The sequence below is a fragment of the Mustela nigripes genome, chromosome 7 (assembly GCF_022355385.1).
Source record: "Mustela nigripes isolate SB6536 chromosome 7, MUSNIG.SB6536, whole genome shotgun sequence".
NCBI lineage: Eukaryota > Metazoa > Chordata > Mammalia > Carnivora > Mustelidae > Mustela > Mustela nigripes.
Window position 1 is genome coordinate 30,251,943 of NC_081563.1, and position 27,443 is coordinate 30,279,385.

Here is a 27,443-nt window from a genome sequence, read left to right on the forward strand (position 1 = left end):
CGTACTTCTGGCAGGGGCGTGTCCTCCCCCCGGAAATGGCTTCACCACCCCGCCCCGCCCCAGGCAGCGTAGTGTGAGGTGCGGCATGAGTCTCCTTGCTAGGAGCGGCGGCCTGGGGCCGCTGTGCGCGGCTACTCGCGCGGGTAAGCGTTCGCCACGCCGGAGCTCCGCCTGTGGGGGGGAAGCGCCTGAGGCGCCTTCCTCAGTTGGGGGCCGCTTGAGGCGTTCGAGCGGCAGCCGAGTCCAGCCTCAGACCCAGAGCGCCTGTGTGGCCGTGGGCACTGCGCGTGCTTGCCGGCGCCTCATAGGCGTGCGGCGGTCGGGCCGGGAGTCGGCTTTCCGTGCTTCGGGCGAGCTTAAGAGTCCGCGCAGCAGCTTCGAAAGCGCTCGGGCTGCTTGCGCTTGCGAATACTAAGATGTTTTCGTGGTCCCGTTTACTTGTTTTTCGTAGTTCTTCCCGGTCTCTGGAGAGGGAAATACTTCAGCTCCGGGGGAGAGCCGGCAGAAAACCAGGTGACACCAATGCTGCGGCACCTTATATACAAAATCAAGGCAACTGGTCCCATCACTGTAGCCGAGTACATGAAGGAGGTCTTGACCAACCCTGCCAAGGTACGGGTCGGGGAGCCCGAGGACCAGGCCGCTCCAGCGGCTTCGCCAGGTGTGAGCCAGCAGGGCTGTGCGCGGAGATGCCCGAGGGTCCTCCGCGCAAGCAGTAGCGGTGCCTTCTCCAGGGGAAGAGCCATCCCCCGAAGAGTTGGAGATAGAGAAATTCATGTCAGCGGGTTGGTTAGGCATCGATCAGGTCAGGGGCAGTGCCGTGAAGAACGGAGAATAGATCCAGAGCTGTTCAGGAGGCAGTGTAACCGATTGAATTTAGGGACTGAGGGTCGGGATGTCTTTCCTATCGAGGCTGATGGTAGATGATAGTGTCATTTCTCTGGGAAGGGGAGTGCAGAAGGGGGAAGAGCAGCAGCTGCTTGAAGAGGGAGGGGGAGGACAGAATTCAGTCCCAAGTAGGAATCTGAAGTGCACATGGAACTCAGATGGAAATCTCCAGGAGGCATCTGGAAATAGGAGTTTAGTACCTGGCAGCTTGACTGGGTTGGGATCACATCAGCAGGCAATGGAAGCATGTTCTGGGTTTTCTTTTTGGGAATGGAAAGTCCAGGTCTCTAGTGTTTCAGGATTAAGCACTGCCCTTGTTCTGTGGCCTGCATTTCCTTGTCTGCTCAGCAACGCCACTTGGTGAAAGCCTGTGGTCCTTTTATTTCTAAAATAAAACATTCTAAATATTTTATCTTTTGCTGGGTCAAAATAGGAAACTCATGGAATTCTGGGGTTTGTTTGGCCTGTTGCTGTTGGATGTGGTGTCCGGAGGTTTAATAAAGGGGGATCCTTTCATACCCCTATTCAGTGCTACCACATACCAAAAGTTCACCCAGGGAGAAACTTTAGAACAAACATCTCTGTGTTAGAGTGAAAGACCACTTATCGTTTATTCATTTATTGAGGCTCCGAAAGTGCCAGACACTATCTCAGGCACTGGGAATACTGCAGTGGACAGTGGAGCACGGCACTTATGCTCCAGCGAGGACATGAGCTACAAACAAGGAAACCGGCGTCTGGGTGGTTCTGTAGGTTGGGCATCTGCTTTTGGCCCAGGTCATGATCCCAGAGTCCTGGAATCAAGCCCGGCATCTGGCTTCTGGCTCAATGAAGAGCCTGCTTCTCCCTCTTCCTCTTCCCCTGCTTGTGCTCTCTCTCTAATAGGTAAATAAAAATCTTTAAAAACAGGAAACAAGATAATTATAGATTACTGTAAGTGCTTCTGAAGGAAAGGAAAAAAGGTTGATGGGATTGAAAGTAAGTAGTGCAATGGGAGTAGGAGTTGGAAAAGTTCTCTAGGTAGGTAAGTGGCCAGCAAAGACCAGATGGTTGAGCCAAGGTTTGAAGGATGGGGTCCAGCCAGCCTGGCAAAGAACTGGGAGTGAGTCCCCAGTAGCAGAAGGGGAAGTACAAAGTTTTTGAGCTGGGAAATGTGTTGGCCCATACAGAGAAGAGCAAGGCACCAGTTTGGCTGGCAGGTGGTCACTGGGGGTGGCAGGTTAATGGTGAGGAGAACAGTATGAGAAGAGTTCGGAGAGGAGCCGGTTCATTCAAGGCGTTCATGGAATTTTGCTTTTTGTGTTAGTATAAGTGGAAACAATCAGGGGGTGCATTTTATGGATCTTGGTGGTGACATCCAAGTGGAGACAGTAAGTGAGCATTTGGCTGCAAGAGTGGAGTTCTTGAGAAAGATTGGATATACATATATAAATTTTTTCATCATCTGTATATAGATGATGTTTAAATTCCAGGACTTAGGGAGAGTCTATTTAGAGAATAGGAGGTTACCCAGGTAACCTTGAATTTAGAGTAGAGGCTTTTTTCCTTTTCTTTTTTATTTTTAAAATCAGCTATTTTGTTTAAAAAATTTTTGACCTTTTTTACTTAAAGATTCCATTTATTTGAAGAGCGAGAGTGAGCACAAGGAGGGAGAGCTGCAGGCAGAGGGAGAGGGAGAAGCAGACTCCCTTCTGAGCAGAGAGCTGGATGTGGGCTTGATCTCAGGTCCCTGGGATCCAAAGGCAGACACTTAAACCAACTGAGCCACCCATGTGCCCCTTTTTAACCTATTTTTTTTTTTTTTAAGTTGAAGTATGGTTGATACAATGTCACAGTAGTTTCAGGTGTACAACATAGGGTTGTTTTTTTTTAAGATTTTATTTATATATTTGACAGAGAACATAAGTAGGCAGAGACACAGGCAGAGAGAGAGAGAGAGAGAGAAGCAGGCTCCCCACTGAGCAGAGAGCCCGATGTGGGGCTCGATCCTAGGATCTTGGGATCATGACCTGAGCCGAAGGCAGAGGCTTTAATCCACTGAGCCACCCAGGTGCCCCCATAGTGATTTTTGACAATTGTACCTTATGCTAAACTCATCACAACCGCAGCTGTCATTGGAGATTCTTAACCTAGGGATCCTTGAACAGAAATCCGGGGGTCTGTGAATTTTTATAGGAATAAAAATTACTCCTTTATTGGCATTAACTTTTTTCCCACCATTTTTATTGAGAAAGAATTGACATGTATCACTATATAAGTTTAAGGGATATAGCATGATGGTTTGATTTGCATGTGACGAAGGTTGAGTTTTTTTTTTTAACTTTTTTTTTTTTTTTTTAAGATTTTATTTATTTATTTGACAAGAAAAAGAGAGAAAGAAAGAGAGCAAGCAGGGGTAGCTGCTGCGGGAGAGGGAGAAGCAGGGAGCCTAACATGGGGCTTGATCCCAGGACTCTGGGATCATCACCTGAGCCTTACCTGAGCCAAAGACAGATTGTCTTAACCTAATAACCTGGTGAATACCACAGTGGGTCAGTTAACATCCATCTTTTCATATAGGCACAATAAAAAGAAAAAAAAGGGGGGGAGAATTTTCTTGTGATGAGAACTCCCAGGATTTACTTGAACTTTTCTGTGTATCATACAGCCATGTTAGCTGTAGTCATCATGTAACGCACATCTGTACTGGTTATTATCTAACTGGAAGTTTGTACCCTTTGCCGACTTCTTCCAATTTTTCCTCCCCCTACTCTGCCTTTGGTAATCAAAAGTCTGATCTCTTTTTCTATGAGTTTTGTTTTTTTAAAATTTTTTTAAATTTTATTTTTAAAAAGATTTTATTTATTCATTTGAGAGAGAGCATGAGAGCATGAGCAGTGGGAAGGGCAGAGGGAGAAGCGGACTCTTCCCAGAGCAGGAAGCTCAATGCAGGCAGGTTTCCAGGACCCTGGGATCATGATCTGTATTGAAGGCAGACGCTGAACCGATTGAGCCACCCAAGGACCTCAAGGTTTTTGTTTTTGTTTTTGTTTTTTTAAGATTCTATGTCTAGGCAAATCCTGTATTATTTGTCTTTCTCTGATTTTACTTAGCATAATGCCTTAAAGGTTCATCCATGTTATCACAAATGGCAGGTTTCCTTTTTTTAATGCCTGAATAACATTCGATTGTGTGTGTGTATATATATATACCACAGCTTTTTTTCTCATTTAAAAAAATTTTTGTAATGTAGTTGACCAACAATGTTTATTAGTTTCAGGTGTGCAATATAGTGATTTGACAATTCTGTACATTACTCACTGCTCACCACAATAAGTGTAGTCACCACCTGACACCATACAGTGTTGTTATAATATTGACTGTGTTTTCTGTGCTTTTTAATGTACTTTTCATCTCTGTGACTTATTTATTTTGTAATTGGAAGTTTCTTCTTAAAGTCCTTTCACCTATTTTGCCCATCCACCCACCCATCCACTTCCCTTTTGGCAGCTACAAGTTGTTCTCTGTGTTTGTTTGTTTGTTTGGTTTTTTCGGATACCACATGTAAGTGAAATCATATGGTATTTATTTTTTCCCATCTGACTTATTTCACTTAGCATAATACCTATTAGGTCCATCCATGTTGTCATAAATGGTAAGATTTTATGAGTAATATTCCACTGTGTATATATATAAATATGCATATATACCACACTCTTTTGTACCACATCTTTATTCATTTGTGTATCAGTGGACACTTGGGTTGCTTCCATATCTGGGCTATTGTAATTAATACTGCCGTAAACAACAAGGCAGAGGGAGAGGGAGAATCTTAAGTAGGCACCATGACCAGTGTGGAACCCAGTATGGGGCTCAGTCTCATAACCCTGAGATCCATGAGCTGAAATCAAGAGCTGAACACTTAACTGACTGAGCTACCCAGGTGCCCCACCTCTGCCCATTTATTTATTTTTAAAAATTTTTAATTTAATATATTTGTTTCAGGGATATAGGTCTGTGAATCATCAGTCTTACACAATTTACAGCACTCACCATAGCACGTACCCTCCCTAGTGTCCATCGCCCAGCCACCCCATTGCTCCTACTCCCCTCCCCTCCAGCAACCCTCAGTTTGTTTTCCGAGATTGAGTCTCTTATGCTTTGTCTCCCTCCCTGGTCCCATGTTGTTTTGTTTTTCCCTCCCTTCCACCCACAACCCCCCTCCCTGCCTCTCAAATTTCTCATATCAGAGAGATCATATGATAATTGTCATTCTCTGATTGACTTATTTTGCTTAGCATAATACCCTCTAGTTCCAACCACATCATTGCAAATGGCAAGATTTCTGGGATTTTTTGATGGCTGCATAGTATTCCATTGTATCTGTATACCACATCTTCTTTATCCATTCAATTGTTGATGGACATCTAGGCTCTTTCCATAGCTTGGCTATTGTGGACATTTCTACTATAAACATTGGGGTGCACATGCCCCTTTGGGTCACTACATTTGTATATTGGGGGTAAATACTCAGCCGTGTAATTGCTGGGTTGTAGGGTAGCTCTGTTTTCAACTTTTTGAGGAACCTCCATACTGTTTTCCATAGGGGCTGCACCAGCTTGGATTCCCACCAATAGTGTAGGAGAGTTCCCCTTTCTCCGCATCTTTGCCAGCATCTGTCATTTCCTGACTGGTTAATTTTAGCCATTCTGACTGGTGTGAGATGGTATCTCACTGTGGTTTTGATTTGTATTTCCCTGGTGCTAAGTGATGTTGAACACTTTTTCATGTGTCTGTTGCTCATTTGGATGTCTTCTTTGCAGAAATGTCTGTTCATGTCTTCTGCCCATTTCTTGATTGGGTTATTTGTTCTTTGGGTGTTGAGTTTGATAAGTTCTTTATAGATTTTGGATACTGTTTATCTGATACGTCATTTGCAAGTATCTTCTCCCCTTCTGTCGGTTGTCTTTCAGTTTTGTTGACTGTTTTCTTTGCTGTGCAAAAGCTTTTGGTCTTGATGAAGTCCCAATAGTTCATTTTTGCCCTTGCTTCTCTTGCCTTTGGCAGTGTTTCCAGGAAGAAGTTGCTGTGGCTGACCTCAAAGAGGTTGCTTCCTGTGTTCTCCTCAAGGATTTTAATGGATTCCTTTCTTACATTGAGGTCTTTCATCCATTTTGAGTCTATCTTTGTGTGTGGCGTAAGGAAATGGTTCAGTTTCATTCTTCTGCATATGGCTCTCCCAATTTTCCCAACATCATTTGTTGAAGAGACTGTTTTTTTTTTTTTTTCCATTGGACATTCTTTCCTGCTTTGTTGAAGATTAGTTGACCATAGAGTTGAGGGTCTATTTCTGGGCTCTCTGTTCTATTCCATTGGTCTATGTGTCTGTTTTTGTGCCATCACTACACTGTCTTGAGGATTACAGCTTCATCATAGAGTTTGACTGGAATTGTGATGCCACCAACTTTGGTTTTCTTTTTCAACATTACTCTTCCTATTTGGGATCTGTTCTGGTTCCACATAAATTTTAGTACTATTTGCTCCATTTTTTTAAAAGATTTTATTTATTTATTTGGCAGAGAGTTCACAAGTAGGCAGGGAGGCAGGCTGGCAGAGGGGGAGGCAAGCTCCCCACTGAACAGAGAGCCCGATGTGGGGCTTGATCCCAGGACCCTGAGATCATGACCTGAGCTGAAGGCAGACACTTAACGACTGAGCCATCCAGGCGCCCCTATTTGTTCCATTTCTGTGAAAAAAAGTTGATGGTATTTTGATAGTGATTGCATTGAATGTGTAGATTGCTTTAGGTAGCATAGACATTTTCACAATATTTGTTCTTCCAGTCCATGAGCATGGAACATTTTTCCATTTCTTTGTGTGTCTTCCTCAATTTCTCTCATGAGTATTCTGTAGTTTTCTGAGAAAAAAATCCTTTGCCCTCTTTGTTTAGATTTATTCTTAGGTATCTTGTGATTTTGGGTGCAATTGTAAATGGTATCAACTCCTTAATTTCTCTTTCTTCTATCTTGTTGGTGTATAGAAATGCAACTGATTTCTGTGATTGGTTTTGTATCCTGACACTTTACTGAAGTCTTGTTTGAGTTATAGCAGATTTGGAGTGGAATCTTTTGGGTTGTTCACATACAGTATCATATCATCTGCAAAGAATGAGAGTTTGACTTCTCCTTTGCTGATTTGGATGCCTTTAATTTCTTTTTGTTGTCTGATTGCTGAGGCTATGACTTCTAGTAGTATGTTAAATAGCAGTGGTGATAGTGGACAGCCCTCCTGACTTTAGGAGAAAAGCTTTCAGTTTTTCCCCATTGAGAATGACTCGCTGTGAGTTTTTCATAGATGACTTTTATGATATTGAGTTATGTACCCTCTATCCCTATACTGTGAAGAGTTTTAATCAAGAAAGACTGCTACACTTTGTCACATGCTTTTTCTGCATGTATTGAGAATATTATATGGTTCTTGCTTTCTTTTATTAATGCATTGTATCACATTGATTGATTTGCGGGTGTTGAACCAACCTTGTAGCCCAGGAATAAATCCCACTTGGTTGTGGTGAATAATCCTTTCAATATACTGTTGGATTCAATTGACTAGTATTTTGGTGAGAATTTTTGCATCCATGTTCATTAGGGATATTGGTCTGCAGTTCTTCTTTTTGATGGGGGAGATGGGTTTTGTCTGGTTTTGGGATCAAGGGAATGCTGGCTTCATAAAATGAGTTAGGAAGTTTTCTTTCCATTTCTGTTTTTTGGAACAGTTTCAGAAGAATAGATATTAATTCTTTAAATGTTTGATAATAGGGCTGCCTGGTTGGCTCATGGATTAAAACCTCTGCCTTCAGCTTAGGTCATGATCCTGGGGTCCTAGGATTGAGCCCTGTGTTAGGCTTTCTGCTCAGCAGGGAGCCTGCTTCCTCCTCTCTCTCTGCCTGTCTCTCTGCCTACTTGTGATCTCTGTCAAATAAATAAATAAAATCTTTGAAAAAATAAAAAAAACAGGGAAAATCTTCATAACATTGAATTTGGCAATGATTTTTAAGTATGATATCAAAACCGTAAACAACAAAAGAAAATACATATAAATTGGACATAATCAAAATTTAAAATGTACATCAAAAGACACTATCAAAAGAGTTAAAAAAAATAAATGTTTGATAATATTCCAATGGGAAGCTGCCTGGCCCTGGGCTCTTGTTTGTTGGGAGATTTTTTTTTTTTTTTTAAGATTTTATTTATTCATTTGACAGAGAGAGAGATCACAAATAGGCAGAGAGACAGACAGAGAGAGAGATGAGGAGAAACAGGCTCCCAGCCGAGCAGAGAGCCCAATGCGGGACTTGATCCCAGGCCCCTGGGATCATGACCTGAGCCCAAGGCAGAGGCTCAACCCACTGAGCCACCCAGGCGCCCCTTGTTGGGAGGTTTTTGATGACTGCTTCAATCTCCTTACTGGTTATGGATCTGTTCAGGTTTTCTATTTCTTCCTGGTTTAATTTTGTTAGCTTATAGTCTTTAGGAATGCATCCATTTCTTCCAGACTGTCAAATTTGCTGGTGTATAGTTGCTCATAATATGTTCTTATAACTGTTTGTATTTCTTTGGTATTGGTTTTGATCTCGCCTCTTTCATTCATGATTTTATTAATTTGGGTCCTTTCTCTTTTCTTTTTGATACATCTGGCCAGGGGTTTATCAATCTCATTAATTCTTTTGAAGAACCAGCTCCTAGTTTCATTGATCTGTTCTACTGTTCTTTTGGTTTCTGTTTCATTGATTTCTGTTCTGATCTTTATTATTTCTCTCTTCCTGCTGGTTTAGACTTTATTTGTAGTTCTTTCTCCAGCTCCTTTAGGTATAGGGTTAGGTTGTGTATTTGAGACCTTTGTTGTTTGTTGAGAAAGGCTTGTATTGCTATATACTTGCTCTTAGGACTGCCTTTGCTGTATCTCAAAGATTTTGCACAGTTGTGTTTTCATTTTCATTTGTTTCCATGAATTTTTTAAATTGCTCTTTCATTTCCTGGTTGACCCAGTTATTCTTCAATAGATTGCTCTTTAGCCTCCATATTTGAATTCTTTCCAACTTTCCTCTTGTGGTTAAGTTCTAGTTTCAAAGCATTGTCCTCTGAAAATATGCAGAGAGTGATCCCAATCTTTTGATACCAGTTGAGACCTGATTTGTGACCCCAGATGTGATCTATTCTGGAGAATGTTCCATGTGCACTAGAGAAGAATGTGCATTCTGTAGCTTTGGGATAGAATATTCTGAATATATCTGTGATGTCCATCTGGTCCAGTGTGTCATTTAAAGCTCTTATTTCCTTGTTGATCTTTTGCTTAGATGATCTGTCCATTTCAGTGAGGATGGTATTAATGTCCCCTCTATTATTGTATTATTGTCAATGTGTTTCTTTGATTTTTGTTATTAATTGGCTTAGATAATTGGGTGCTTCCATGTTAGGAGCATAAATATTTACAATGTTAGATCTTCTTATTGGATAGACCCTTCAAGTATGATATAATGTCTTTCCTGATCTCTTATTATAGTCTTTGGTTTAAAATGTAATTTATCCAAAGGATTGCCACCCCAGCTATCTTTTGATGTCCATTAGCATGATAAATTGTTTTCCACCCCTTCACTTTAAATCTGGAGGTGTCTTTGGGTCTGCAATGAGTCTCTTGCAGACAGCACATCAAAAGGTCTTGCTTTTTTATTTAATCTGATGCCCTGAATGTTTTTATGTTTTAGCCAATTTACATTCAGGGTGACTATCAAAAGATATGAATTTAGTGCTATCATATTGCCTGTAAGGTGACTGTTGTTGTATATTGTCTCCGTTCCTTTCTTGTCTGTGTTACTTTTGGGCTCTCTCTTTGCTTAGAGGACCCCTTTCAATATTTCCTGTAGGGCTGGTTTGGTGATTGCAAATACTTTTAGTTTCTGTTTGTCCTGGACATATCTCATGGTTTTAATTTGCATTTCCTTCATTAGCTTCTAACTGAAATTTAGCCTTTCTTTTATTATCAACATAACCACTGGCATCAGTACCCCCATGATTGTAGCATCAGTGGAAATCAATAGTGATCATAGGTATCTCAGAATTCATTGTGCTCTTCCATACTTCAAAACTTTGTTACTTATTAGACCTCAGGCTTGGCTTTATTAATATATTCATAAGGATGCATATATGTTACTATATCACAAGTTTATTTTTTAAATATTGGATGAATATTTTTCAGTTTTTGGAGGAGGTGTAATCCTGTGCGCTTAAGTCCTGAATTTAAAAACATTCTATGAAGGGATCTGTGGTCTTCATCAGGCTACTACAGTGGCTCATATTGTGCTACAAAAACACTGCTGAAATGCTCATTTATGAAGAGAAAGAGAAAAGCTTGAGAGGAGATGCTCTATGAAGTGAAGTAGTTTTGGTTTTTTTTGTTTGTTTGACTCAAGTATATTTCTGCTGCTGAGAGAGGGGCGTTAAAGCTCTTAGAGAAGGAGGTGATAACAAGATCCTGGCCCACGAGAGCTGTGTGAGGAGAGGTGGTGATCCAGAGCACAGGTGGTGGAATTAGGTTTGGATAAGAGTGGAAGGTAAAGGCATTTCATCTTGAGTTCTGAGGAATGGATGGGAGCAGGTGGAGGCCGGTCAGGAAGCTGAGTGAGTCCTATTTTATAACATTCTTAACTTCTTTTTTGGGCAGAAGTTCAGGTCACCTGCTGAGTAGGGTAGTGGAAGAAGGAGCTTGAGGAGCACAGGGAATTTTCTAACAAAGAATTCTTGAGTATGTCTTGAAGTTTAAACAGTAAGCTTAAGCTTGGGATAGGAGAGTAAATAAGGTAGTCCTCTTCCCCAAGTAACTAAGCCTCTTGGTGAGGAATACAGACCTAGAAATAAATAAATACATAAAAGGAAGCACTGCTGTTAGTCTGAGGTTGGAGGGCTGGAAGAGGAGGTTAGGGAAGGTGGCATTTGAGCAGATTCAATTTTATTGAGTACAAGGTTGCCAGGGAGAAACGTGTAGGAAGAAAGGAGAGTATTTGCAAGGGCATGGATGTATGGAATGAGCAGGGCTAATTAAAAAAGAGATATAAATATAAATTTATATTGATATAATATTATAATATAGATATAAAGATTCATTTAGAAAAATGCATAAATCACAGGTGCATATAGCTTGATAAATTTTCACAAAGTGAACGCTCCCACGTAACGAGCATGTAGGTCAAGCAACAACATCACCAACAGGCAGGGCTAATTTGAAACAGATAGTGAGAATTTGGGAAAGGAGGCTGGAGGGAGGGGCGGACAGGGTCTTACTGTGTTGGGTTGTGGGAGCAGGGAGGGGAGGGCAGGGGGATGATATGTGAGGATGGACATGGCCTGGCTTTTTCCTTTATGGTCAAGGAGGGATCATGTTTCCATCTGTTCTGGCACTTTGTAAAGTTAAGTAACTGTGTTCATCTTGTTTGTTTAGAAGAGATTGCTTTCTTACTGAATGATTATGTCATTGTATACATCATATAAGATTTTGGAGGGGTAGTTTAAAAAGTGTATTTGAAAGTTAATTTGTTTTCTCTACTTTCTCTTTTTACTCAGGGATATTATGTGTACCGTGACATGCTAGGAGAAAAAGGAGATTTCATTACTTCACCGGAAATAAGTCAGATCTTTGGGGAGGTAATATTCAATGTAAACTATAAGAGAAACTAATATCACAAATATTTGGAAGCAGATCACGTTGTATTCTTCTTTAATAAAGCATTGTACAGCTTTGTTTTTGTGATTCAGGTTTCCTTTTTTTTTTAAGTTTTCATTTTTAATCATATACATGCCGCAGGAATAGAGAACAGTAGAGGAAGGAGAGATTAGTGAAGAAAGAGAGAGAAGGTGCCAAACACTAAGGAGTTAGTGGGGAGAGGCTCTAAAGCCCCCGCCCAAGATTGCACCGTAGTCAGAGCAGAAGTCCCCCGTAACAAATTGTGAACTCTTTCTTCTTAGGGATTCTAGTTCATTGATTTCTGCATAAAAACCCCTTGTTAAATTTAGATATAGGAAATAGTACCTAAAATGAAGTAGAATCCAGGTATTAAAAAATGTTAATTATGCATAAAAAGCCACGTAATTACTGAAATCATATGAATATGAAGAAAGGCATAACCCTATTCCATATGTTTATTCATTATCGAAGACTAGCACCTTCCTGTAAGTGATTCCTCTGATGTGTGTTATGAGATCTCTTACAGGGGGAAGTGCCTTTTAACTGTTTTCTCCTGTTACTAAGCTTTCTAAGTGGTGTCTTTTGTAATGTCTCCGTGAAGCTTCTGCGTGTGCGTACATGCATGTACATATTGAATAACATACATACATAATTTATTTGCAAACATTTTGCCTTCTGGCATAAAGTATGTATTTATGTGGAATTTTATATTGTGCTATACTTTTATAATACTTCAGTTTTTTCCCTTGTCACAGCTGCTAGGTATATGGTTCATTAGTGAATGGATGGCCACTGGAAAAAATGCAGCTTTCCAGCTTGTGGAATTGGGCCCAGGAAGGGGTACCCTCACAGGAGATATTTTGAGGGTAGGTAATAAAAGAATGTCTTTAGATCCTCATGTACTCACCTGAATCTGTGCTTTTGACTTGTTGCAAACTCCATTGACTTCCTTGGCTTTCAGTCCTATCTCCTTAACCGCCTCTATTTCTCAGCTGAAGTACAACGTGAGAATAATACAATGAATCATAACTTACTGTTGTCTGTTTGTAATTTTTAAAAAATGAGGGTGGGAGAGAATGTGAAAGGTAGAAGTCAAAACATTTAGAAGACATTGGAAGTGTGTATTTGTCTTCTAAGTAGGAAAAGAGTTTTTGAATTGTATAAAAAGCAGAAGCCATAAAGGAAAAGATAAATAGAAGGGTAATTTCAACTACATTAAAGAATTTTTTGTTTTGTTTTTTTGTTTTTTTTTTTTTAAAGATTTTATTTATTTGTCAGAGAGAGCACAAGCAGGGGGAGCAGCAGGCAGAGGGAGAAGCAGACTCCCCACTGACCACGGAGCCTGATGTGGGACTCGATCCCCAGGATCATGACCTGAGTCAAAGGCAGATGCTTAACCAACTGAGCCAGCCAGGCATCCCAAATTTTTTGTTCCTTAAAGAAATTAGGAACTTATGTTCTTCAGAGACACTGTAAAGAGAGGGATAAGCCAAGCCGCAGAGTGGGAGGAGTTATTTACAACACATAAACTACAAGGTAGTTAGAATATAGAAGGAATTCCTTTCAATAGTTAAAATGGTGACAGATAACTCAATAGAAAAGTCAGACGGAAGATGTGAACAGGCCCAGCATGAAAGAGGAAATCCACATGGCCAGGAAAAACAAAAAAATGCTCAGACTGGTTGGGGGTCAGGGAAATGAAAGTTAAAATCACAGTGACATAGTTAAAAATCACAGTTACACAGTTAAAATCACTGTGCCCTCCAATGAGAAGATTTGGCAGCACCAAGCATTGGCGAGGATGGGGAGATGTGGCACAGAGGGGACTCTCGGACTGTAAGACCATGATTTGGTGTAAGCACTTTGGAGTGCTTATTAGGCATCATCTGCTAACGTTTAGGTTCTTCTACTGTGCGGTTTTCGTCCTGGATATATGCCCTCCAGAAATGAGGGCATATATGTACCAGGATGCATGTACAAGAAGACAGCATTGTTTAGAATAGCAGAAAAGCTGGAAACAACCCCAAAGACTATCAGTGGGAAAATAGATCAATAAATTATGATATAGTCATACAGTGGAATGCCAAGGGTTGTGCCAATGTGTGAAATCACAGCAGAATGCACAATATTCAAATGAAACTCAGCATCTTGTTGAGTGAAGACACCAATTTATACGAGAATTCGTATCATATGATTGTATTACATAAAATCCTTAAATAGTCAGCATTAAACAATATGTGTTTGGTGATTCAAACGTGTTCAGTAACATTTATAAAGAAAAAGTGGGACATATAAACTCCAGATTGAGAGCGGTGGTTGAGCTCTGAGGGTGAGGGAGAACATGGGGGCTCCAACAGGAAGGGTCAGGTCACTAGGTCACTTCCCTTTAGTCAGAGATAGCTGATATTTTTCCATGGATTGTTCTTTCTTCCATTCTACCTAATATTGTCTAAAAACATTAAAAAGGAGTTATTTAGGGTGCCTGGGTGGCTCAGTTGGTTAAGCGACTATTTTCAGCTCAGGTCATGATCCTGGAATCTTGGGATGAGTCCCACATTGGGCTCCCTGCTCAGTGGGGAGTCTGCTCCTTCTGACCCTCCCACTTCTCATGCTCTCTTTCTCCCTCATTCCCTCAAACAAAAAAGAAAAATTAAAAAAAGAAAATGTGGCACTAAATTTTTTTTAAAAAGGAGGAATTTGGTTTATAGTATATTATAAGTACTTGTATTTATTAAACTTTGATAGTTACACTGCTTTGGAATCAATTAGTCTTTTTTAGTTTATCTTCAGTGTATCTTGCAATTCATTGTAAAAAAAATTCAATCTACATTTAAATGTCTTGGTGTTGTATGATTTTTGCTTGAAATTAGGAATCAAAGGCTTTTAAAAAATTTATAACATCTGACAGATAATCCTATCTATTGTATTTGTGGGGCAATAGGAAAAAGCCACTGATTTATGTTTCTGGAGCTCTATATCTCTTTAAATTGGCAAAGTCATTTGAATATTTAATAAGTTTCTCAAATAATACTGTCTTGTTTCAAGTACTTTAAATACAATCCCATAGCTCTTAAAATGTATAAAGGATACTTTCTTAGAACAAGTGTTAAGAACCTTAAAAAGCCAAAGAATTTAAAGGAATGTTAAGAAAATAGACAAAGACATATTTACAGACTTATTTTCATTTCTTGTTCATAATTTCTGAAGGATTTTTCTCTTGGGAAGTTTTTCTCTTTGTAGTTTCATTTCAAAACAGAATTCGGAAAAATCTTGTCCTTACTATCAGTCTCTACCTGCATATTTCAGATCTTAAAAGTAGGAGGCAAATCACCAATGAAAATTGAATTCAGATGAAAAATACTATTGATGTACTTTATGCTTTGACATTGAATTTTTAGCACTAAAATATTGATAAAGTATTAGTATATTCCCTTTTCCCCATGTTTACAGCAGTTATAAAAATGTGTGTAGCTAAGAAAAAATTAAAAATGTGAAAGAATTACGAAGTTAAACCCAAGTTTTTAGTGCCACTCAAATTTTTTTTCCTGAAGTTACAGTTTAAACATCTCAAAGATGAGATTATTTCATAGACATAGTGGCTTTATAAAATTAAGGGTATCTGTGCAATGTATTTTCTTGTTCTTTTTAGATCCCTTAATCTGCTTATTTATTGGATATTAAATCTATAATTTTCATTTATTCATCAGTCTAATTTTTATTTTAGGAAACAAATAGTGTACTGTTCATCTCTTCTGTGGGCAGTGTGCAATAGTTTGGTTTTGATTCTCACAGACTTCTGGAGAGTGACTCGTGTGGAGAACAGATGCCTCCAAAACCAAATTTTATTCCTGTAACATGAGCAAATTATTGAGGTAAATGGTTAGAAAACCCCAAATCTGCCCAACCCATTGTATTTTGCCCTTTACCCCTTCTTTTGTCTTTAGGTGTTCAGTCAGCTTGGATCTGTGCTGAAAAACTGTGACATTTCAATACATCTGGTAGAGGTGAGCGAAAAATTGAGTGAGATTCAAGCATTAACACTGACGGAAGAGAAGATCCCGCTAGAGCGGAATGCTGGGTCCCCCGTATGTATGAGAGGTGTTACTAAATCTGGGATTCCAATCTTGTGGTACCGAGATCTGCAGGATGTTCCAAAAGGTAATTCTTTCCCACGACATAATGAAATCATCTTGATCGCACCCCATCCCCGCAGTGATGGTGAGCAGAGCCACAGGGGGCACGCTAATAGACTGAGGTAGTGCTGCCAGGTCCCTGACTCATGGGGAAGAGCGAATCCTTTTCTCGAAAAGAGCACTATATTAGAAAATAACATGGCTCGCAGTAGTAGCAATGTCCTGTGGTTTTGCAAAAATGACAGTGTCATCTCTGTTGTACCTTTTAGTTTTTCCTGACCCATAAGATAGTACTGATGGGGGAGGGGATGCAGGGCCCTGAGGGACGCAGCGCTGGGTGGGTGTAGTTTAACTATCTTCATCTTTTGAACGTTCTTGCTGGCCTTTTCGTGGGGGAGGGAAAATCCCTGCACCAGGCGGTTGAGGCCCTGCTCACTCCTGCAGGGGCACTCTGGTCTGGGGGAAGCCATCTCAGCAGGCCTCCGCTCAGCTGTCTCCTCAGCTGTCTCCGATGATATTAGCAAGTTCAAAGCCTCTTTGAGCTAACAAGTTTGAGTCCTGATTTCTTTCATGCCTGGTGAGGGATAAAAGATGTAACTGATTATTGAGATATTCTGGCTGTCTGATCCTGCTGTGTGGAAAATGAGAACAGTAATGTTCTTCCATCTGTTCTGCAGAGTAGGTGAAGACGTGAGGGGATGATTCTCCGTAGACGTGGCTGTGGGAGCCCCCCTGGTTCCCACACAAAATACTAGCATTTTCTTTCTTTTTTTTTTTTTTTAGTGTTCGAAAGAAAGATTTAAGTATTGCCTTAAAAATGCTGAAAGTTTTTTCCTTCTGTTTTTAAATAGGGTACGGCTTTTATCTGGCGCATGAATTTTTTGACGTTCTTCCTGTGCACAAGTTTCAGGTATTGATGGGATAAAGTCATTAATTGAATAACTAAAGGCTTTATGTTGAAGGAAAAACATTTATGGTATTTAATTATTGTTGAAGGTGACTATATTTGGAATTCTGATGAATAGAAATAATTGAAAAGCAAAAGTCAAGTATTAAGTAGAACCTTCATTCTCTTAGGATGACTAGTAAGAATGCTTATTTCTCCAGGAATAAAGATGTGCACGAATTTAAGATGGTAAATGGCTATAGTACAAGGGAGGGCTACATTTAGCAAATAGCTTTAATATCCAAAGACTAAAAATGTTTCCTCATTGAAGTTGAAGTGGAAGTTCAGATATGGCGGTACTATATGTGCACCGGTAGTTTCTGAGGCTGAGAGCGTGTACTGATTTGTTAGCAGAGGCTTCGGAGTCTGCTCTCTGCTGTTGGGGGTGCCTGCCCTGCTGCTCATTTTCTGTCTGTGGCTCCACCTCTTACCTCACCAACACCAGTTCACGCCTTCCAGTCGACTCTTACTGTTCAAAGGAAATGAAGTATTGCCTTTAAAAAAATTTTTTTTTAATTTTTTTATTAACATATGATATATTATTAGCTTTAGGGGTGCAGGTCTGTGAATCAGCAGGTTTACACACTTCACAGCACTCACCATAGCACATACCCCCCCCAGTGTCCATAACCCCACTACCCTCTCCCTACCCCCTCCGCCCGGCAACCAAAGTTTGTTTTGTGAGATTAAGAGTTTCTTATGGTTTGTCTCCCTCCCGATCCCATCTTGTTTCATTTATTCTTTTCCTATCCTCAGGCCCCCCACATTGCATCTCTCCTTCCTCATATCAGGGAGATCATATGATAGTTGTCTTTCTCCGATTGACTAATTTCGCTAAGCATAATACCTACCCTCTAGTTGCGACAACCCACATCATCACAAATGGCAAGACTTCACTTCATTTGATGGCTGCATAGTATTCCATTTTGTGTGTGTGTGTGTGTGTGTGTGTGTGTGTGTGTGTGTGTGTGTATACCACATCTTTATCCGTTCATCTGTTGATGGACATCTAGGTTCTTTCCATAGTTTGGCTATTGTAGATATTGCTGCTATAAACATTCGGGTGCACATGCCCCTTTGGATCACTACATTTGTATCTTTAGGGTAAATAATCAGTAGTGCAATTGCTGGGTCGTGGGGTAGCTCTATTTTTAACTTTTTTGAGGAACCTCCATGCTTTTTCCAGAGTGGTTGTACCAGCTTGCATTCCCACCAACAGTGTAGGAGGGTTCCCCTTTCTCCACAGTATTACCTTTTTTTGAGTGGTAAAGTAAATGTCATCTGTTGTATATGGTAGGAGGAGAAAAATAAGTTACTTTTAGCAGAGGCATTTTGAGAAAAAACTGATAAAAATGTGTTTTTATGCAATGTTTTGTGTTCAGAAAACACCCCAAGGATGGCGAGAAGTACTCATTGATATCGACCCACAAGTTTCTGATAAGCTGCGGTTTGTTTTGGCGCCTGGTGTCACGCCAGCAGAAGTCTTCATACAAGTAGGAAGTTTTTTCTTCCTACTTTATTGCCAACCAAATCTTCATAGTCTCATTTTCTGAGCGTTCCTTTTTTTTTTTTTTTTAAGATTTTATTTATTTATTTGACAGAGATCACAAGTAGCCAGAGAGGCAGCCAGAGAGAGGCGGGAAGCAGGCTCCCTGCTGAGCAGAGAGCCCGACGTGGGGCTCGACCCCAGGACCCTGGGATCATGACCTGAGCCAGAGGCAGAGGGTTTAACCCACTGAGCCACCCAGGCGCCCCGTTTTAGCATTCCTAACTTGATGAGGCTAGGGGAGAGTTGCTCGTAAGACATGAGGTGATTTTTATTAATAGTGATCGAGTCAGGAGCCTGGGTCAGATCATCTCAGGAAGGCATGACCTGAACGCCCTGTGAGGAGGAAGGTAGTGCGTGCTTACTCAGCCATGTCCTGCCCCTTCCCTCTTTCCCTCAGTTCCCTGAGACATGGTCACAGTAGCATCTGCCTGTCCAGAGAGTTTGAGGTGTGTGAAAACAACTATTTATTGAGCGCTTTGTATATATTCCTCTTAATTTTCTCATTTAATGCTCAAAACTTTATTAGTTTAATTAAGTAAGTTTGATACTAGATGGCCAGAATGGTACATTTACTGCTGCTTTCTGTTGGCCTCAAGGAGTAATAACTTGGGGTCATGTGTAGGGGTCCAAAAAACCCTATGCTTGTCAGGAATGTTTGGGCTTAGATTGCCTGTTTTATTTATTTTTTTAAATCAAGAATGGTGGTGATTTTTAATAGTTTACAGCTATAGTATCTAGTGTTATATGTATATAGTTACAGACAATAAATATCCATATGGCAAAATATTCACCTCTAGAGAGACAAAAAATATCTTTGCAACTAAATAAACAGCTTTAAGTAATAATGAATAAAAATAGAAGCTGAGGTAATTTTTCATCTAAAGTGATTATAGCCTATATTAGGGGCACTTGGGTGACTCAGTTGGTTAAGCATCTGCCTTTGGCTTAGGTCATGATCTGTGGGACCTAGGATTGAGCCCCCTGTTGGACTCCTTGCTCGGCAGGGAGTCTGTTTCTCCCTCTCCTCCCTGTTGATGTTCTCTTCTCTCCTTCAAATAAATAAAACCTTAAATAAAGTGACTATAGCCTATATTAAAACATTCTTATTTTCAGAGTTCAAATAATTATGAATGCCTTGTTTCATAACTAAAAATATAGCTAATATACATTTTCAAACTAAAAAAAATATTTTATTTATCGATAGGTAAAATAGATTATTGCTGAAATTCATTCATGACATTTTATATATATATGTATATGTATGTATTTACTTATTTGGGGCAATTAATTTGGGGACTTTGTTGATAGTCTGACCTTTTAACAATAAAAAAGTGAAATTCATGAAAACTTTCTAAGAATCTACATATTATTCTAATGCAAATTACATATATGTACATGGGGTTTTCATTCTGGATGAGCAGTCCATTCTCTTTCTTTAAAAACTATATCCCAACTATGTAAAACTTTAATTTCTCTTAAAAGATCACTTCCTATAAGACGTACACTGACTAGTATGAGAAGGGCATTTTGAAACTTCCTTAAATGGTGAAACGTGAAAGGTTGTGTGTGGACAACGTAATGCATACGGAGAAGGAATTTATTTTTATTGTAACTAAGAAATGCTGATTGTACAAAAACCCTAAGGAAACTGTTTTCAGTAATTCATTTGGATTTACCTGTTCCCTTATTAGCGTGATGAAATAAGGGATCACGTGGAAGTGTGTCCTGAGGCCGGTGTTATCATACAGGAGCTTTCTCAGCGCATCGCACTAACCGGAGGTGCGGCACTGATCGCCGATTATGGTCATGAGGGAACGAAGACAGACACCTTCAGAGTATGTATGACTCAGGAACATGACTTCCCATCAGTTCATTGGTATCATCTCCAAAGTTAATGTTTGAAGCTCACTGAAGATCTTTACCTTTGCTTTCTATGGTGCCTCGCCTTGTAGTATTACAGTATTTATAGTGAATATTAATACATATTATAATTGCCCTTTTTTTTTTAAAAAAGATTTTATTTATTTATTTGACAGAGAGAGATCACAAGTAGGCAGAGAGGCAGGCAGAGAGAGAGAGGAGGAAGCAGGCTCCCTGCCGAGCAGAGAGCCCGATGCGGGACTCGATCCCAGGACCCTGAGATCATGACCTGAGCCGAAGGCAGCGGCTTAACCCACTGAGCCACCCAGGTGCCCTATAATTGCCCTTAACCATAGGATTTCACCTTCCACACTAGCCTTGGAACAGGGTCTGAATCGTCTACATTCTGCTTCAGCTGCAGAACCTAGGTCTGCATAGATCTTACTTAGCATCTGAATAATACAAATGGGAAGATTTTCTTAAAGTTAAGAATTTTCCCTCTCCATTTAAAAAAAATTTTTAGTACTTCTATGCAAATTTGATTTGGCTACTATGATCAGACTTTTCCTATATTTTCAATCTTTTTTCCTTTCTAGATGTATTCTTTTATTCTACCTGAGCATCCTTCCTTACGTTCTTTATCAGTTGTGTTGAATATCCTTTAATTGAAATACATTTGATTAATTGAATACTACTTTAATTGAATACTACTATTTAATTGAATACTACTAAAGTAATGCTACTTTAATTGAATACTACTATTAGTCATTTCTAGATCTGTGGTTCTCAAGTTCTAATTTTATTGTATCTTAAAACAAACAAAATACCCCTGGAGTTTTTTTTTTTTAAATGCTGATTCCCTACCCTTCCCTCCAGGATTCAGATTCAGTAGGTCTGGGCAGAGTGCAGTAACGTGGGCTTAGGCGATTCTGGTGCACGTAGTTGATGGATACACCTTGTCAAACACCATCCAGAGTCTGGTGAAAATTTAACTTGATTCTAGTAAGAAACAAGTTAACACACGTGCAGAACTGATGGGATCTCTACTCCATCACCACAAGCAGTAATGAAATGTGAAAGGCAGCATTTCCAGGCACCCAGTGTCACACTTTATATCAGATTTTGCACGTAGCATCTCATTTGAGGAAACGGTGCTACTATATTAAGAGTTTATAAACCACTGACTTAGGCTATGTTTTTCTTTCCAACAGTTAGGTAAAGTGTACGAAAATGATAGCATTTCTTGAATTTTGGTAATAATAACCATAAAGGAACAAAGACTCATCATTTTAAAAATTGTGTTCAAGGGGTTTTGTGGCCACAAGCTTCATGACGTCCTGACTGCCCCTGGAACGGCGGACCTCACAGCCGATGTGGACTTCAGTTATCTGCGCAGAATGGCAGGGGGACAAGTAGCTTCTCTTGGGCCAATAAAACAACAAATGTTTTTAAAAAATATGGGCATTGATGTCCGGCTGAAGGTAATGATTTATTTCAGGATCATTAAATATTTTTATTTTGTAGTATTTCATAAAAACGTTTCAGTGATAAGATCCCCCAGCCTCAGCGCTCTTCTCAGTCAGCAGGCCCTGGATACTGTGGTCTTTCTGGTAGTGCTGGGCCTGGTGCAGCTGGGCTGCCCAGGCAGGGGCCACTGTGCACGCCCTTGCGGCTCCACACGAGCTAGCATGAAGACTTTGAATAGTGTTCATGCCCAGTAGGAAAAGTTGATTGTGTTTATGGGGATAATTTTAGAAGGGTCCTGAAGACATCTTAACTCTTCAGTGAAAATCAAACCACCTGGTAATGTTTGTTAAACATACAAATCCACAGGTTTGGGTCTTAGCAACCTATGTTTTTAATAAGCACCCCATGATTCTAAGGCAGGTCATGAGAAATCCCACGTGAAGTCCTGCTTTACTCAGCAGCCAGTGGTCATTAGCATTGCTGCATGTAACCAGGAATCCTTCTAGTTATTTTTACTAAGAAGTTTTTTCTTTTCAGGTTCTTTTAGACAAATCAGATGAGCCAGCCAGGCAGCAGTTACTTCATGGGTATGATATGTTAATGAATACTCAGAAGATGGGAGAAAGATTTAATTTTTTTGCCTTGCTGCCTCATCAGAGACTTCACGGGAGAAGCCATCCGATGGATGCGTGCCAGTCGAAGCCCTCTGTGTCACCTGTAGCTGGGTTTGGTGAACTTACCTGGCGGTGATCTCAGTGTGGTCATTTTACCCCTAAGTCTGCCTAAGAAAGCAAAATAAAGGGACATGTTTCATATATCACAGGTAAAATAAGTATTACAATATTTTATGTCTTTATCACCAATAAAAGTGGACGGTCTTACATACAGTACAATTAAATATTGATCTTTTACAGCTGTGTCTGGCTTTTGGCACAATTGTGTGCTTTTGGCTTAATGAAACAAGTTACTGAGAAACTAAGTGTCCTTTATTAAGGCTAGTTGCTGTATTTTTATTTTAAAAAATAAACATGAACACTGACTGGTTTAGCAAAAACTGAAACCTAATTGGCCTTTCATAGGGAATGGATTAAATAGAACTATCCATATATTATTTTTTAAAAATGAGGTAGAGCAGTATGTTCTGACTCATCTCTAAGAATATGGGAAGTGAAAAAAGTATAGTGGAGAATGTTTTATAGTTATGATTCCATTTTTGTTGGGGGAAAAGCTACATTTAAAGAAATGCTTGTAACTAATTTTATAAAAATATATTAGTGCAGACTGGTTGTTTTCTGTGGTGGTTCTTGTATATAAAATGTAAGGAAAGGATGCCTAGTAATCACTATTAAATATCCCATTGTGGAAGTGGGTTTTCAGGGCGGAAACTGTTCTCCTTTGTGGTAAATTTTCTACCCTCTACTTCTGTGAATTTTATAATTAAAAAACTTTAGGGGTGCCCAGGTGGTTCAGTCTGAGTGTCTGACTCTTGATTTCAACTTAGGTCATGGTCTCAGGGGTTGTGGGATCTCCAGTCCCACGTCAGGCTCCATACGCAGCGTGGAGTTTGCTTGGGAGTCTCCCTCTCCCTCTCTCAAAATAAGTAAGTAAAATCTTAAAAAAATATTTAGGTGCCAGTAAAACTAGCAAACCTAACATGTACCTGATATATGAGTTAGAGTAAATGCAGACTGTGTTAGCAGGAATCATTTTCTGATCTGAACTAATTCTCCCTCATTTTCAGATAAATGTCAAGTTTTCATTCTGTAAATTCTCATTTTTTGGTTCACAGAACGTTTATATTAATACCAGACATATACCTTCTGAAGAATTACTATATTGGCAATAGAAATTTACAGTGAGATTAAAGGAAAAGAGTATGAGATGTATGTTTTGAATTTATAGCTTAACTATATTCAAAGTTCACTGGCAGAGTGATCAGTTCTTGGCTTTCTGTTGCTCATTTGGCTTAACTCAGAACAGGACTAGTATTCTGTGTCTTACTCTCAAGTAGGAAGATAGAGACGGCTTGTTTTTCACATGCTGCCCCACCTTGCACCATTCATAACCACCTTTACTTTTTTCCAAAGACTTGGCTGTTGAATTTTTGGAAGGTGAAAATGCCCAACATTGGCCCCTCTCAGTTGTTTAATAGTTTTTGTAATTAATGGGGGGAATCAGACAATGCCTTGTGTCTTAAAACCTAGAAAATTTACTTGAATGGCATTTGGCTTATTTAAGTCTTGTAGAAGTTACAATAGTTGAATATTTGATGGTAGCTCCTGACAACTTTGTAGTTATAATTATTCTAAACTTCCATGCCAAGAAAAAAGACCTCCAGATAATTACCTCAAATTTCATATAAAATTGAAATAATGAGTTATTTTTTATTTTAGGTAGTTAAAAAAAAATCAGTGTTTTAAATATAGCATTAGTTCCATTTACAAATACTATTTCCAAAATAATACTTTTACCAAGGCCTGGGAAAATAACACAACCAAGTAAAATTTTCTTTGGATACCTCTATTAGAGATAATGCTCAGGTTTTCACATGGAAAAGTATGGTGATATGGAAATACATTTTATTATCAAGCTTCTTTGAGGATATTTACAAAAAGTGGGATGTAACAAAAAATATAAAAATGTACGGAACAGTGTCATTATAGACTACTTTGTACATTATCAAATGTTTCTAACAATTCTTATACAAAAACAACTTCAAGACAAAAAAAGGTTATGCAGGTTATACAATATCTGGAGTAAATGACAACTCCAAATTATCTGACAGTGCCTTTACAAATTTTTTTAGAAAACTTCTTATGCATTCAACAACACAAACAAAAAGAGTGCAATTAATTTCATGGCTTGTAAAGTTTGATTATGTAAGTATAGCACACATCATTCCAGTTAATTTTCACCTTAGGCAGTAAAACCAAAACCACAATAGGGTGCCTCGGGACTCAGAATCACTCCATTTTAGTATGTTGGTATAAGCTTACTTTGGACAGATTTGGGGAAGTCATCCTTTAGCACAGAGAAAATACATTTCTAAAAGGTTTTGCAAAATTTGACTAAATTTTTTAACCTCCCATAGGAGATTGAATACTACAAGACATGGTGGAGAGTATGAGTAGGCAGTACAGCACAGTGGTTGGGGGGTGGGGAGGACAGAGGGACGGGAGCCACACTGCCAGGGTTCACGTCCACATACTGTGACCCTCCACAGCTGGTTACTTAATCTTCCTGTGCCTCAGTTTCCTGATCTGTGAGATGAAGTCCATAATGCACATACTTTGTGACTGTTGTGAGGGTAGTAAGTAAAATGTGTAAAGAGCTCAGAACACAGGAGACTGCACAGTGGCTCCTCTCTCAACGGTACACTCAGCCTAGATAATGGAGTAGCTTCAGGGCTCTCTCAAGGCCCTCTCTGACTCCAACTATTTGTATCCAGGGACATTCTTTTGCTACCTCATTCAGTGGGACAATGTTACCTAACACTTCTATAGTTCTTAGTTTATTGAGTAAGAATATTTTCATACATAGCCCAGCTTCACAACAGCATTGTGAGAGGCAAGAATTATGGTCTTCATTTTACAGATTGAGATTTTGAGGCTCAGACAGATTGGAGCCCAGACTTAAGACCAGATTTTCTGAATCCAAATCTTTTGCTCTTTTTTGGGGGGGGTGGGAATAGTTTGCAGTGATTACTGTGGAATGAAGAAACAAAAAGCCACTAGTTTTTTTTTAAAATAAGGGGGTGATCCCAGATCTTAAACTTTTTGGGGAGAGAAAACTATTAGTAACTTTGTAAAAGCTATGAAAAAGTCTAACCTCTTAAACATTGTATCTGAGTAGAAAAACACTTCTTTAGTGGGCTGCTGGTGCTGAAATGTTAAAAAGAAATAGTAATAAGGGTAGGGCTACAGTATTAGCAGAGCAAATGAAAGAGTAAAATAAATGCTTCATGCTCTACCCACCCACTGCCTCAAACTGCTTAAAAGAACGGATTTAAAAACATTCCAGATATCTGTAAACCCTTCCAATAAACTAGGGGAAGAAAAAACGGATACACTCTTTGCTGTTCTTCTCTGTAGCATTAGCTGATCCTGCACTGGCCTTACTTTTAATAATTTTCTTCCTCAAATTATTCAACTCTGTGTAAAGATAAACTGTGTAAGAAAAGTTCAGCTCTTTCCTCACTGAACACTGGAAGCCAGCTGTGGCATTCCGGTGGTCCAGCAGGAACGTGAGTACAGAGCACAGATGCTGATCGAGGAGCAGACAGACCAGCAGGCCCTCCTTCAGGTTCTGTGACACCAACTGTCCCAAATTATCTTAGAGGCTGTTCCAACATACAAAGGGGACTAACTTAATTTTTATGTTGTAGAGAGCATATTAAGAGTTCAGCTCCAAAGGTTAGGGATCATGGTTTTGACTCTTGACTCACCTAAAAAAAGAAAGAAAGAAAAAAAAAGTAAAACAGCCTAGCGTCTAGGAAACATTTCTAGGCACCTAGGAAAAACCCCTCGTGTCTCTGGTTAAACAAATGCCTAGAGCCTGCAGAGGAAATCTCGGGCTGGTGGCCCCTCCTCAGTTAGCTTTTAAATGCAAACCTGCTTAGAACTCTTAAGTGATTGCATCAAGATATTCAATGGCTGGACTAAGCTTTCCTTTTTCTCCTTTTTAAAAAACAGTGTAAGAACATTTGGAAAGGGAAGATAAATTAAATGCCACTATAGTACTAAAGTGAAGGATTAGGAAAAAATACAAAAACCAATCATTACTATGCTATAAAAATTTAGGAAATGCTTCATCTTGGTTCCATTGTGTATTTTTATTACTCAGTTTCCCCTCTTGTATCTACTCATAATGAACTACAGTACTGGCGTCACTGATTGCTTATCCTGTTTCCCCATGTCTTTGCACCCTTGCAGATGACAACCTACAAACAACAGCTGTGCAGTAAAACATCAGTACATAAAATGAAATCCTTCCTTATTGAAGTTAGCTCATTGATAATTAAGGATCTTCTTCCATATCATCTGGATTGGGAGCCATAATGAAGTGCTTTGGGTATACAAGATTGTGGGTGTATGCATGTATTTCCCAGCGGGCATCGTCACTTTCATGTGTAATGTAACGTTCACCGATGCGAGTTTCAAATTCTCTAAGGTCAAGCCAAGTCTGATAGTCCTAGAAAAAAAAATGAGGTGATTATAAAGTATAAAAGTAACAAAATACTGTGAATTTTTTTTCTTAGCACCCTAGTCACAAAATTGACAACCTAAACCCAATACCAAAAGTACTTGCTATACTGTAAGTTCCATTTGTAATATTTAAATTAGCAATGTTAAATACTTTTTCAAATTTAGAATCTCTAATGAAGTAACCAGTTTCTACAACTAAAAAAAAAAATTTGCCTGAGGCTTCTGAGATGGCTAATAATAATCACTAAAACATCCTGTTCTATACTCTGACTGTACACCCACAAGTTACTCCTCAAACCAGGGGAAAGTACTTAGAATCTCCTACCAGGGTAATTTAATAATCATGGAGACTGACTAAGACTGCATTTGTTTTGAAGTTAATGCTACTCCCTACTCTCTTTAAAACAGTTCTAAAGCTTCTCTTTACTCTGAAGTTTGGGGGTATCTTTTGACAGATCTATGCAACAGCTTTTGGGGGGACTTCAGCCAAATCGCATTAAATGGCATTTCTGATCTCATCAATGCAAATATGAATCTTTTAGTGGATAATTTTAAAGTAAAATATATTTGACAAAATAATATGCTTATCTTACAAAAAGGTGGTATGAAACATAAGGTTCTATAAAAAGGCTAAATCACTGCTTTTCAGTTCATGGGAGTTTAACTGTCTAGAAGTTTTA

General features: G+C 39.4%; 2 protein-coding genes across 3 annotated transcripts in view; one reads left to right on the forward strand and one right to left on the reverse strand.

The window, feature by feature from the left end:
• The first annotated feature begins 45 nt into the window (after positions 1-45).
• On the forward strand, positions 46-26,570 carry NDUFAF7 (NADH:ubiquinone oxidoreductase complex assembly factor 7). 2 transcript variants are annotated; one of them, XR_009405283.1, is made up of 12 exons: positions 46-143; positions 452-612; positions 11,484-11,564; positions 12,360-12,470; positions 15,549-15,762; positions 16,589-16,647; positions 18,066-18,176; positions 19,924-20,067; positions 21,400-21,573; positions 22,097-22,382; positions 23,061-23,159; positions 26,491-26,570. XR_009405283.1 is itself a non-coding variant. In XM_059405457.1 (10 exons), the coding sequence occupies exons 1-10, from the start codon at positions 86-88 to the stop codon at positions 22,307-22,309; spliced, it is 1,326 nt and encodes a 441-aa protein (XP_059261440.1). In that variant the 5' UTR covers positions 46-85; the 3' UTR covers positions 22,310-23,023. The 2 variants fall into 2 exon arrangements, 1 of the variants encoding a protein (XP_059261440.1); XM_059405457.1 differs by lacking the exons at positions 23,061-23,159; positions 26,491-26,570 and having other exon boundaries at positions 22,097-23,023.
• Positions 23,924-27,443, reverse strand: part of PRKD3 (protein kinase D3) — an 82,407-nt gene continuing 78,887 nt past the window's right edge. Inside the window, exon 19 of the mRNA XM_059405456.1 lies at positions 23,924-26,749. Coding sequence (XP_059261439.1) covers positions 26,576-26,749 — 174 coding nt within the window. The 3' untranslated portion in view covers positions 23,924-26,575. The remainder of the gene's footprint in view (positions 26,750-27,443) is intronic.